The sequence below is a fragment of the Elaeis guineensis genome, chromosome 11, assembly GCF_000442705.2.
Source record: "Elaeis guineensis isolate ETL-2024a chromosome 11, EG11, whole genome shotgun sequence".
Taxonomy (NCBI): domain Eukaryota; kingdom Viridiplantae; phylum Streptophyta; class Magnoliopsida; order Arecales; family Arecaceae; genus Elaeis; species Elaeis guineensis.
Window position 1 is genome coordinate 117,518,347 of NC_026003.2, and position 14,219 is coordinate 117,532,565.

A 14,219-nucleotide genomic window follows, 5' to 3' on the forward strand; every position below is an offset into this window, starting at 1 on the left:
AATATTTGACTATTATCATTATCATATAGAAGAAATGCAACTTTTAGGTTGTCAACCAATGGGTGCCTAGCATTTTCCATACAAAATCATGTTTAGATTGACATGCATGTTTCTTAACATGTAGATGAAAAAAGTTCATGGAGGATTCCTTATGTTTTGCTTTTATTTCTCATTTTCATTTTTAAAAGCCAAGAGGAGAATGAATTAGACCAAACATGTATGGTGAAAGTTTTTTAAATTATTTATAAAAAATTTAGAGCTTTTGGTATGAAAAATTATTACTTTCAAAAAAAAGTAAAAACAAAAGCAATTAGGAATAGCACAATTGCTGTGCAATGCTATTTTTAACATTAATTTTAATTTAGCATTACACTAATTCATAGAAGAACAAAAATGCAAAAGCAACAACAGTGCCAAGGAGATCCTTGCTTATCATTTAATCCACAATTGTAAAACTTTTGAAACACTGAAATTTTATTTACAATTATACGCATATGGGATATTGTAAATCATGAAAAGCATTCAATATTATGCCTCGTGATAGGAAGTTAAGAATCAAGAGGTTTTTCCTTTTTCAAACATAAGTTGAAAGAAATACTTTCATATAGATAGATTAGATTTAGTTTTGTTACTATAAAGCATAAAGAAAATCATAAAAATTGCATTTAAAAAGAAGCATATTACGTAACCGTCACAGATGAATTGCTTTATAGAGTAGGGGTCTTTGTACAAGTGATGTTGCCTTTGCATCTTTGCCATATCCGTTTGATGATTTTTTTTTTTTTTGTCAATTGTAGTTTTTCTTTTCTTTCTTTCTTTTTTTTTTCTTTTTTGTGCCGGTCGTACAGGCAAGCATGAGATAAAAATAGAGGTGCGAACAGGGAATCAAGGTGTGGGCATGGAAGAAAGTAAAATATGAATGCATGGGCTTTCAAGTATGAAAGTTGAAGGATAAGAGTCTTTTTTTTGCCCCTTTTTCTTTTTTTTTAAAGAACTAGGATAAGTGAAAGTTTGGAATGGTATCAGATAGAGAGCAGGATTTGATCCTTAGATTTCTTGCATCAAGAGAGAGAATATTATCAACTCAGCCACTTGACATCCTCAAATAATTAATGTATTATATTTTAGATGTTTTGGAAATAAATATCATGAACTTTGGAAATTATGTTCATACAGAAATTTGAATCAGATGTTCAGAAAATTTTATGAAATTTCATGAGCCGCCCACTATTAAAAAAGATTATAGTTCACATTTAGAAATAATGCTAAGTGATAAAGAAAAATGATTTTTCAGCATGTTTAAACACATACATGCATGGAACCGAGAGGCACAGTCACAAGTCCAGAGTTATTAATCATTTGGCTGGGAAAAAATATTTGAAATCCAGAAGAAGAAAAGGGCATGTCGTTTAACATTCTTAAAGAAGTCACATAGTTAGACACTTCACTTACTAAGAAAATAAAAAGACACAAAATTTTAGTATAACTTCATGCAAAAATCAACATGAGATGTTCAAATAGTAGCAAAAAGGTCATCTTAACATCATCATCAACAACAGCAACAACAACAACAACATATGACATGATCAACTCACGATTTTTCAGTATTTAAAGCTTCAAATGAATAATTTTTGAGCAATGATTCATATATGAATAGCTATATAATTATAGAAAAAGTTTGAAGAATCACATGAGAAATAGAATATTCATTAATTATTCAAGAATTCTCAATAACTTGCAGAATGTTTTCCCTCTATGTAGATACATCCAAGTATCCAAGTGCTAAGATAACCTAGCAGCCTTCAAGATCAACTAAGCGAAATCACAAGTCAATTCAAATGTCTTAAATATTCGCAGCCTTCCAATGCTGTACATCTAACACGAAGATGTACAAATGTATCATGGAATAAATGCAAACTTTTATTGGCTTATAATTCCTGTGACTCACTGTTTTATTGCCACATTATCCTAATGTTGAATCCCAATATATTTAGTCAAACGGTGCCAAGAAATCTCCACTCCTATCAACCTCTTCAGTATCTGCATTTGCTTCAGCATCATCAGCATACAGATCACCTGCCTTAGAACCTTCTGCTGGTTTCTTTGCTTCTAATATGATTTCCATTATTTCCTCGACACTCTGACTGGGCCAATCTTGCTCTCCGACTATGTAATTTGTTTGCTCAACCTCCATAATCTCTTTAGGTAAATTCTTCTGAAACCAAGCATGCTTTTTTATTTCTGGGATCGTGATCCTCTTTAAGGCAATTCGAAGGCAGTTAGTATTGTTTTCTTTGCAAAATCAAGATACAAGTTGGCTGAGGAGAAGAAGGATACCTTTGATGGATCAGCAACAAAAATTTGAGAAAGAAGCTGCCTGCACCCCTGCGACACTCGCACGTAGTCCGGAATGGAGTATTGAACACTTAATATTTGCTGTCAGGCATATAATATTATTTCTTCATGGTTTTACACAGAGTAAACAAAAGGCTTCTCATAAGAGCAAAGAGAACTTACACTAACTGTCTTCCGGAAGTTTCTAGGATCCTCGGGATCCTCAAAGGGGTAAGAACCAACCAACATCACATACAGTGTGACACCACAGGACCAAACATCTGCAATCTGAATATCACGGATTTCATGTCACCTAGCTGTTAATAAACAGGAGGCAAGATCTGAAAAACTCGTTCTAGTGCTTAACTTTAAAGCCAGAAACAGAAACACTAAAGATGTGTGATGAAAGAAACTGAAGGAAGTTGGCAGTTTGATCTTCTGTCATCCAATGTAACATATGGGATTGGAGTGGAAGTGGGAGGAGCTTCACAATAACAAAAAGAGATCTTGGGATAGCTTCCAGGGCTTGAACCAAGAAACTTTTAGGAACAATGATAGATGCAGGTAAATGCATGCCCATGCATGAAAAATCAAATATTCATGTGGCTTGGGTTGACCGGGCAGTGTCTGATGCCAGATACGCAATCACAGACATGCCCACCTACATATGTGCATGATAGGATGCCAATGCAAACCAACATGGTCCCTAGTGCTAAACACACGTAGCCAGGACAATAATACGAGAGTTGTAGATCGAATATTTCGATTGAAGCCCTATCACACAAACTATAAATGATGGCTTCAACATAAAGCTATAAAAATCAATCCTCAGATGCTTAAATTTGCGCCAAGTCATTAGAAACACAAACTAGGAGTCATTTATATTTCCTGCTGATTAGAACTAGCAAGTAATAAGCTATCATAAATTTAAGAAATCCAAGTAGAACCTACATAAGTAATGGAAAGAAACATATTAATTTTGTTACAAAAACCTGGGGAACCCCACAAGCAGGTTATCACTACTTCATAGGGAATCTAAAGATAATAAAATCCTAAAATTCCAACTAAACAGGCATCCAAAATTATGGCATGCATTAAAATGTAAAAACCTACACTACTGCCTTGAAGCTTGGGACCTCGTGACTAGACCTAATCATGGGCCAGGCTTGGACATAGAAAATATCAAATTTTAAATAGGCCCAACCCAAAGGGCGACTGAAAATCAATATAGTTTAGGGCCCAGGCCCAGCCCATGGTCAGCTTTACTCTGGACCCAAGCGCAGATCTTTGTTAAAGACACATTAGAAAAAATTGGTCTTTGTTCGACTTGCATAAAATTGTCTAGTAACCACCAGTTGAAGTTATGAAAACAATTCACTGCACTATATTCACATTTAACAGGTAAGAGGGCAAAGAGTTACCTTGCCATCATATTCCTTCCGAGATAGAACCTCTGGTGCTATGTATGCTGGAGTACCTACTGTTGATTTGGGTATTGAATGCAACAAGGCAGACTGCATTCCAGAGAGAACAAACATCCCCATAGTATTACAAGCACCATATCTAGCACAAACTACAGAAAGAAAAGCACAATAATACCTTTGAGTAACCGAAGTCACAAATTTTAACACATGGTGTTGGACTCCCATCCAAGAGCGTATTCTCAAGTTTCAGATCACGGTGACAGATCTCCTAAAATAAGAACAAAAATGATGCTGACATGGTTTCTTTTTCTCTCGGATAATTCAGATAAAACATATATGTGTAATATACCATGGCATGACAGTAACTAACTCCAGATATCAGCTGCTGAAAGAAAAATCTTGCCTGTTGATGATGCATCTCACATCAAACATAAGAAACAAATATGTAAGCAACAGACAATAAGTTAATATAACCAGAAAAGCAGTGATTGGGGATGGTCATGGAATGGGATAAATTTACAAGGAATTAAACAACCTCATCTTCACTAAATCGGCCAGCAGTAAGTATCCTCTCAAAGAGCTCTCCCCCAGCAGCATATTCCATGACAATAGCAAGGTGTGTTGGTGTTAGCACTACCTGCAAATAATCATCCATCATCATGAATACAAGTCTCCCTTTTTTTTAATAAAACCACCCTTCTTCCCAATTACATGTAACCCAAGTATCATAAGAGAAACATGAGTGTAAGAAGAAAAAAGAGGTTGTTGTGCTTTTATGTGCCGCAATATATAACTCTTTTTTACACATCTGGTTATCCTTTGGGGATCCAAACTTACAAGGCTCAAATCTGTACAAATACAGCGATTATAAAGAGGCCAAGGCTGCTTCAAGAACAAAGACAAGCTACTGGATAAGCTAAAAAGGCAACTCCACACAGTACCGGAGGTTCAAGGAAACCCCAAACATTTCCATATTTTGTGCTTAGTGCTATCAGAAAGACATAAATTTTAAGTGACTATCAACCTCAAAATGGATAGAAATTTGACAAAAAAAAAAAAAAAAAAAGAAAGAAAAGAAAAGAAGTTCCCTTTCACATGCAATATGAGTCTTTATAGCACGGTAAATCAGTAACTCTATGAAAAGTGAAAACTTGGAACCAATCATGTGGGCTATGAGGTCACTGCAACAAACCACATTAGATCACTTCTCATGAAAATTAAACAGAGCATACAACTTGTTGGGATATACCGACCGACGACCCCGACGGACGACCCCGACCCCGACGGACGACCGACCGACGACCCCGATGGACGACTCCGACCGACGACCCCGACGGACAACTCCGACGGACGACCCCGATCGACCCCGCTCGTGCCAACTTATAATCGGACCGACCGGCCTACCGACCGACCGACTGGCCGACCGACCGATCGACCGAACGCCATCACCGACCGATTAACGGCCCTTTACCGACGGAGGATATGTCGGTCGGACAGACCTTTTCCACTCTCCCGACCGACTGAACCAGGAAGTCTGATGGCCGACTCTCGCAACATGCCCGGCTGACCATCGGAGGGGCCCGAATCTCCACCCGGTGCCACACAGCTGGCCACCGACCTAGGGTCGGTCGACTCCTCCGATCGCCGTACAGCCGCCAGAGCTTGTCAGCCCTGACAGCGACATGCGGCACTGCCACCTAAGGGCATTATCCCGCCGAGGGCATTGTCAACCCTAGCGATTTGACAGCCCCACAGCGATGTGATACTTTCACGGCGACTCTGACAGTCTACAGTGAGTTGACAATTCCTCAATTGTCCGCGCCATTAATGACGGCGCCATACCACGCTCCACTATAAATATCGGGGAAGGCAACAGTGCAGGGACACCCCTTGAAAAACCACAGGCTTGCTCCCCCCTCTCTCTTTCGATTGAGCTCTCTGTCTTCATTTCACTGTTGCCCATTCACCTCTCTGACCTGACCGTCGGAGGGTCCCCGCCGGAGCCGCCTCCGGTCAGTGTGGACTTCCCTTTTTGCAGGCGCTCGTTCCCCGGCGATCAGGCGACGAGGGGATTGGCCGCAACAGATTGGCGCGCTAGGTAGGGGCTGTAGAGTACGATGACGAAGACAAGAGCCCAACGATCGAGGATCACCGGGTCGGCGAGGCGCTCTTCCCGCCGGGAAGAGGCCTCCCCGCCACCCTCAGCGACGGAGCCCAGCTCTCCACACCCCGCGGTGACCGCGGAGGCGCAGATCGCGGCCATCATACGGCAGATGACCGTACTGACGGACGCGGTCAAAAGCCTCCAGCAACAACCGGCGGCCCGTCCGATGCCCTCCAGGAGCAGCCGCCGACGACCGCGCGGATCCCCGTCGCCTCCGCGCGAGCGCCCTCAACAGCGCTCCCACGGAGAGGAGGAGGGACGGCCATGGCGCGATGACCGACGGTCCCAGCAGCCCTCTCCTTCCCTGCTAGAACGGGCAAGGAAGGAGAAGCGACCGCGCACGCCGTCGGCCTCCCTCTCGGAATCTTCCGGAGACTCCACTCCTGGGGTCTCCCAGCACCGACGAGCGGACGACTACGAGCGCCGGTTCGAGAAAATCGACCGCCGGCTCGCGCAGTTGCAGGTGGACGGCCAGAAGTCTTCGAATGACGTCGACTTCCAGACCGCCCAACCTCTCTCCCGACTTATCCTCGACGAACCGATCCCCAGTCGGTTCAAGATGCCGCACGTGGAGTCTTACGACGGCTCCACCGACCCAATCGACCATCTGGAGAGCTACAAAGCTCTCATGACGATTCAAGGGGCAACCGACGCTCTCTTTTGCATCGGCTTCCCCGCCACGCTCCGCAAAGCTGCCAGGACCTGGTACTCCGGTCTTCGATCGGGAAGTATCCACTCCTTCGGGCAGCTCGAGCATTCCTTCGTGGTCCATTTCAGCACCAGTCGGAAGCCGCCACGAACCTCGGACAGTCTTTTCTCCCTCAAGCAGAGAGAAAATGAGACTCTACGACACTTCGTGACGCGATTCAACGCGGCCACGCTTGAGGTCCGAGACCTCAATGGAGACATGGCCATCTCGGCCATGAAACGGGGGCTAAGTATATCCCGGTTCACCTACTCCCTGGACAAAACCCTCCCCCGAACATACGCCGAACTGCTAAAGCGCGCGTACAAGTACATGCGCGCGGACGAAGGAGCTTCCGACCAGCGCCTGACTTAAGGCACGGGCCGAAAAAAAAAATGGAAGAAAGGTCGGGCCCATGCTGAACCCAGCAGGCCCTCCACCGATAGATGAGTCTTGCCCCGACAATGGAGTCCGAGACCGACGCATCGCAGGTATGACTCCTACACCCCTCTCCCCGCTCCTCGTGCGCAGATCCTGATAGAGATCGAAGGAGCGGAGAATCTACGACGACCTCGGCCTCTGAAGGCAAAAGGCCCCGACCAACACGGCCAATCATCGATCGCCGAATCAACGGCTTGATCACCGATCGCCGAACCGACGGCCTCGGCCTCTGAAGGCAAAAGGCCCCGACCAACATGACTCGATCATCGATCGTCGAACCGACGGTCTCGGCCTCTGAAGGCAAAAGGCCCCGACCAACACGGTCGATCGTCGATCGCCGAATCAACGGCTCGATCACCGATCGCCGAACCGACGGCCTCGGCCTCTGAAGGCAAAAGGCCCCGACCAACATGACTCGATCATCGATCGTCGAACCGACGGCCTCGGCCTCTGAAGGCAAAAGGCCCCGACCAACACGGCCGATCGTCGATCGCCGAATCAAACGGCTCGATCACCGATCGTCGAACCGACGGCCTCGGCCTCTGAAGGCAAAAGGCCCCGACCAACATGGCTCGATTGTCGATCGCCGAATCAACGGCTCGATCACCGATCGCCGAATCAACGGCTCGATCATCGATCGCCGAAATCGACGGCCTCAGCCTTTGAAGGCAAAAGGCCCCGACCAACATGGCTCGATTGCCGATCGCCGAATCAACGGCTCGATCACCGATCGCCGAAATCGACGGCCTCAGCCTTTGAAGGCAAAAGGCCCCGACCAACATGGCTCGATTGCCGATCGTCGAATCAATGGCTCGATCATCGATCGCCGAATCAACGGCTTGATCATCGATCGCCGAAATCGACGGCCTCAGCCTTTGAAGGCAAAAGGCCCCGACCAACATGGCTCGATTGTCGATCGCCGAATCTATGACTCCGTCGTCGGCCTGATCGACGAATCGCCGAACCAATTGCTCAATCTACGTCTCGATCGTCGAGGACATATCGGATTCTACGACGGAAATCGAAGGAGCGGAATATCTACGACGGCCCCCACCTCTGAAGGCAAAGGGCTTCGACTAATGCGGCTGGCTAACTTGCCGACTTAGCTTCGACTAAGAAAGGCAAAACGCCAAGACGACCGCAATCGTATTCGCAACATACCGATCTGGTCACGACCGATTGAAGGATATTCGGCTTGCCACCGTTTATCATACATCCCGACGCATACGTCCGACCAAGGGCCGGACAATGGATATTCGACTTGCCATCGTTATCCTATCCGAATACGTCGGATGCTACTCGACTATTAGATTCTGCGGAATGATCGTGTCGACGAGCAACGTTCGGAGGTTGGCCGACCTCCGACCCGACGTGCATGCTCGACCTACAGTCGGGACGACCGATATTGGATCGTTCGTTGATGTGATCGCCAGAGTCGGGGCAAGAAAAGACGGAAAACCACTCCTTTCGTCCGAAGCCGTCGCCCACGTGTTCACGCGAGCCAACACGACATCGAGCTCAGGAGTGGGGGGGGCAACTGTTGGGATATACCGACCGACGACCCCGACGGACGATCCCGACCCCGACGGACGACCGACCGACGACTCCGATGGACGACTCCGACCGACGACCCCGACGGACGACTCCGACGGACGACCCCGACCGACCCTGCTCGTGCCGACTTATAATCGGACCGACCGACCTACCGACCGACCGACTGGCCGACCGACCGATCGACCGAACACCATCACCGACCGATTAACGGCCCTTTACCGACGGAGGATATGTCGGTCGGACAGACCTTTTCCACTCTCCCGACCGACTGAACCAGGAAGTCTGATGGCCGATTCTCGCAACATGCCCGGCTGACCATCGGAGGGGCCCGAATCTCCACCCGGTGCCACACAGCTGGCCACCGACCTAGGGTCGGTCGACTCCTCCGATTGCCGTACAGCCGCCAGAGCCTATCAGCCCTGACAGCGACATGCGACACTGCCACCTAAGGGCATTATCCCACCGAGGGCATTGTCAACCCTAGCGATTTGACAGCCCCACGGCGATGTGATACTTTCACGGCGACTCTGACAGTCTACAGTGAGTTGACAATTCCTCAATTGTCCGCGCCATTAATGACGGCGCCATACCACGCTCCACTATAAATATCGGGGAAGGCAACAGTGCAGGGACACCCCTTGAAAAACCACAGGCTTGCTCCCCCCTCTCTCTCTCTCTCGATTGAGCTCTCTGTCTTCATTTCACTGTTGCCCATTCACCTCTCTGACCTGACCGTCGGAGGGTCCCCGCCGGAGCCGCCTCCGGTCAGTGTGGACTTCCCTTTTTGCAGGCGCTCGTTCCCCGGCGATCAGGCGACGAGGGAATTGGCCGCAACACAACTCAACTAAGCCTCAGTCCCAGACTAGTTGGGGTTGGCTACATGAATCATTTTCCTTCTCACTTGGTTTAGGGCCATATTTCTTGAGTTATTAAAGACCCACCACCCACTTCATTTGTATGATAAACAAAAGCATGCAAAATGCTAAATAGCTTTGCCTAGTATACAATGGCATGCAGGAAATACACTTGGTAGAGAAACCAAGTGAAACCACCCTCATATAGGGTGATCAAGAATTTGTCTTCAATTTGAACCATATGAATTTTTCACAGTTCCAACCACAAGATACAACTTTTGCTAGGTGGCTAATACTTGCACATACAAAAGGAAAAACAGAAGCATGCCGGATATTATGAGGATACAGCGACATCAGAAGCTTGTTTTGTTAAATGAAACCAGAGATATTTGCAGGCCCTGTCGGACACCAAGAAATCACATTTTGATTGTATGATCTTAACTGTGGAGAATGGTTTGGTTCTCCAGAAATCTTTCTGAAAATAGTTTGAGAGTGGTATTTCTTTTCTTGTCCTATTCCATTCTTTAATAAACTCTGAAGTCCTATGTACTGCAAAACTTTTTTTGCAATAGAAATGATGAACATATGAAATTGTCACTTTCTTCATTTAATCTTCCTGCATGGTCTTCAATATACAAGAATATATGAGAAATACCTAGATTTTTAACCATAAATTTCATGCTATGAGCATCCAATATCTAGTTAATCAGAAATGCAGTAAGCTTTGCTGCATATTCAAATGTAAGATATGTACTGACATTGTACATATAGTCATCCTCTTCAGCATGAGCTATTGCTCGATATCAACACATCAACTGTAAGAGCTAGCAAATGACAAGCGAGTTTGGTCTTTACCTCCTTAAAACGAATGATGTTAGGATGCCTCAAAGACATGTGATTGATGATTTCCCGCTGCACATTCTCATCAATCTGACCCAGAAAATAACAAATAGAGATATAAACAACAATATCTCACATTAAAACTGACCTAATGACATAAACAATAGAAAGGACCTTAATTAATCTTAAAAGAGTATAATGAACAAGCAATTTAACATAACGAATACAAATCCAAATTCTCGGTTCCTATCTATGAGCAACCCTACTCAGGATTATCAGAATGAAGCACATAATCCAAGTCTTATAAACTAATAAAGATCATCACTTTCGAGCAATAAAGACAACTCCAGGAAAATTCAGTTCTCTTATAATAAAATTTAATCCATAACGCAGTCATAGCAATGCAACCTCCTTATAATCTCAACTTGTAGCCAAAAACATTCTTCCACTACGAGGTCACAAGAAAACAAAAGAGAAAAACGGCAAAGAAAAACGAAATCTTTCCTTTCTTGAAGGGAATTCATATCAAACCATTCACTCCAAAAGCAAAACCCATAAGAAATCTTCAACCGAACGAATCAAAAAGATAAATCAAAACAAAAACCGTCGACCAAAACACCAAAATTTAATCAAGGAACTCGCATGTGCAAAACTGGAAACAACAACCATCGAGAACAACAAACAGAAAACAAGATGCGATCTTTTATGCATACCGTCATCCCCCTCTCGATGTACTTCGCGGCGAGGAGCTCCTTGGTCTTCTTGTCCCTCACCAGCCTCGCCACCCCAAAATTACCCACCCCAAGCTCCTTCAACGTTTCGTACCTCTCCTCCATCTCACTCCCAGCAGCCCCAAATCCAAACCCCAGCACCAAAACGAATCCAAAGGCGCGGGAAAGGAAAGAAGACGAGGGACAGGGGACGCCTTTTGCTGTAAGAGGGACCAACAACGTTTAATATCTCGGCTTTTATCAAATCTATCGCGCTCTCTCTCTCTTCTCAGCTTTCTTCGAAGGAGAGGGAGGCAGGTATTCAGGAGAAACGGATTTGAGGGCACGACGAACGTTAACAGGGACGAGGGCAATCCCCCAATTTGAAAAAACAGAGACGACGGCGACAGGGGATGCCCACGGAGCTGCGCCTAGGTTCGGTGTAGGGACACCTGTTGACGGATGTTTTCAAATTTATAGGTCGCCATCTTTGGGTCCCTTTCAGCTCCCATAGAGTGCACTCGCGCGCAGGGTCGCTCACCAAGCATGGAGCTTGCGAAATTACTAATTAGGGTTCCTAACCATACTTCAAACTTTCTTGAGTTTTGCCACAGTATTCTAAAAATATTTAAATTTTTTTATTTTTTCATCGGATTAAATATGACCGTATAGATTTATATGTAATTGATATATTAAATATTTCAAAAATTAAGATTATTATGATATTATAAAAAATATATTTTTTTTTAATTCTTGAGTGCAATCTCGAAAGGCAGAGGAGTTGGGAGGGCGGTGGCGGAGGTGCATCAGGGGTGCTGTTGGTGAAAGACGGAGTACTAATGGATGGAGGATCTGCCAGATGGTGGTGAGGGCACCATAGGTAAGGGAGGAGAGTGTGGTGGCAAAGTCGTGCAGACGAGGAAGCACTAGCGGACGAAGGACCTATGGGTGGGCGGTGGAGAAGAAGAAAGAAAAAAGGAGCAGTGTGTCAGAGAAGAAAAAAGAAGAGAGAAGAGGGGGGGCTGCGGTGGAAAAGAAGAAAGAGGAGAGGGTGTGGGTGGGTGGAGGTGTGATGGAGAAGAAAAAAGAGCCGCAGGGAGACGGTGCAGTTGCAAGAAGAGGAAAGACGAGCACCGATGGAGGGAGAGGAGAGAATACCGTAGGGTGGAGTGGCGCGGGAGTGGGGCAAGTGGGAGAGGGAAGGAAATAAAATATTTAAAATATTTTTTATAATAAGATATTATAAAGAAGTATCGTAGTAAAATCCAACTTTTTTTACTTTGGATGGAATGTATTGGTTGGGGATTGGAGTCAAGTCCTTCGTGTGTACAACCCCCTGATCACGCACTTGGGTTGCTTTGAGATGTCTGATCTTGCATGATTGTGAATGATCAAGCACAACCATATATCTTAAAGCATAATCAAATGATCTCACATGTGAAGGTCTATCTTGTTTTTTCAGTCCATGAAAATTAGTTATGGGATCAAACAAATCGATAGTTGTGTCATAGGAGAGAGGAATATTATCACAACAGTAAGAAAAATGATAGCATTATCTATCATATATAGCAATTGTAGGTCGTGTAGTATACAAGAGCATGCATTGTTTATAACATCTCAATAGCTGGATTGTAGATTATGAGTGGGCACCATCTGGACAAGATTATATGAAGTAAGGATAGCTGAAAAACACATGACTTTTATCGGGCTGGATAGGATGCGGCTACAATAAATTATACACATTGTGGAATGACCAAAAAGAGATAAAATTCGGTCATAATGTTGATAAGCAGCTCGATAGATTAATTACTATATAAGGCAAACAAAATTAGATAGACATAAAAGTAGACTAAGATGATCGAATCAGCCTCTAAAATAGTTTTTAAGTGTGGGAGTCAGCTAGAGTAAACAAAGATGACTAATGTAGGATATCTGAATAGGCCAAGACTGAAAAATATAATTATCGATCTAATAGTTAGTACAAATCAATTGTATGAATAAACATGTGTAGTGGGAGAATAAGAAGCACCGATTATCGAAACTATTAGGAGTGGGAGTTAGATAGGTTAGTTATTATCTTTTAATATAAATAAATAAAAATTATACTTTGTAAAGGATCTTTAGATAGTCCAAATCAATGCAACTTATTTTATCTTAGTTTATCACATTAATAGCTTTTTTAGTAGTGTTAACTGATATCCATACAGTGTAGCTATATATATCCTTATCTCTATCGAGATCCATCTCCTTTGAATAATGGTATGATGGAAGCGAAAGCTAAATAAGGTTCCATCTCCTTTCTGTCCAGCAACGAGTTCTTTGGCATGTCTACTTATAATAAGAAAAAGCCAAATAGGTACCTATTTTTTCGTTACTCATGAAATAAAAGATAGGGTAGTACTATTTATTATGTATGACAATAATGGGCTATGTTGCATATAATAGTAAGTACGAGTATCCAAAATAAATAGTATCATCCATTTTACTAGTTAAAAAGGGCAACTTATAAATATCATATAGTAACCATAGAGAAGGATCCTTTCATCAATCAATGAGACCCATTTATTTTCATTTTATCTTTATCTTTACCTTTATATTTAAACTAGCTTATAACCCAAACAATGCGCGGGGTTCCTAAAAAAATCTTTTGTTGCATCATCTCTGACCCCCTCATCCCCCTCCCTCATCACCGTCCTCCCCATGCCTCTCGTGGCCCCTCTCCTTCCTTGGACTCCTCTGCCTCCTCCTCTCTCTCCCCCTTACCAATGGCCTCTCCGTTGCCCTTTGCCTCCTCGCTGCCTTCGCCGACTGTTGTGTGACCTCCCTCGGTGTCCCTGCCCTCAACCTCTTGGCCCCTCTCTTTTCTCGCCCTCTTCCGCCTCCTCTTCTCTCTCCCCCATGCCGATAGCCTCCCCGCTACCCTCCGCCTCCTTGCTGCCTTCATTGGCCACCATAAAGCCCCCCTCCATGCCCTTACCCTCAATTTTCTTGATCATTTGTCGCTTACACCACCACAAACTCATACAAAAACCTATATGCTCAAAAAAAAAACCCCAACCATAGCCTAAGAAATCCCTCCAATTTTCATGCTCTCCTTCTAAGCATCAAGTGCGTGTCCTCAAGCTCCATGTACCTGGAGAATGCCGCTAGTGCATGCTCTGGTGCCCTTTTTTCTTTCAGCACTGCTTCCTCGTACCGTTCTAAGCTGTAGTA

General features: G+C 44.5%; 1 protein-coding gene across 1 annotated transcript; it reads right to left on the reverse strand.

Moving 5' to 3' along the window:
- Positions 1-1,757: 1,757 nt before the first annotated feature.
- LOC105054325 (serine/threonine-protein kinase SAPK3-like) lies at positions 1,758-11,202 on the reverse strand. The gene is made up of 9 exons (XM_010935821.3): positions 11,010-11,202; positions 10,312-10,386; positions 4,294-4,395; positions 4,108-4,161; positions 3,934-4,026; positions 3,756-3,848; positions 2,518-2,622; positions 2,338-2,436; positions 1,758-2,257 (listed from the first exon to the last, which is right to left on the reverse strand). Exons 1-9 carry the CDS (start codon positions 11,130-11,132, stop codon positions 1,991-1,993), a joined length of 1,011 nt encoding a protein of 336 aa, XP_010934123.1. The 5' UTR covers positions 11,133-11,202; the 3' UTR covers positions 1,758-1,990.
- Between the last annotated feature and the right edge of the window lie 3,017 nt (positions 11,203-14,219).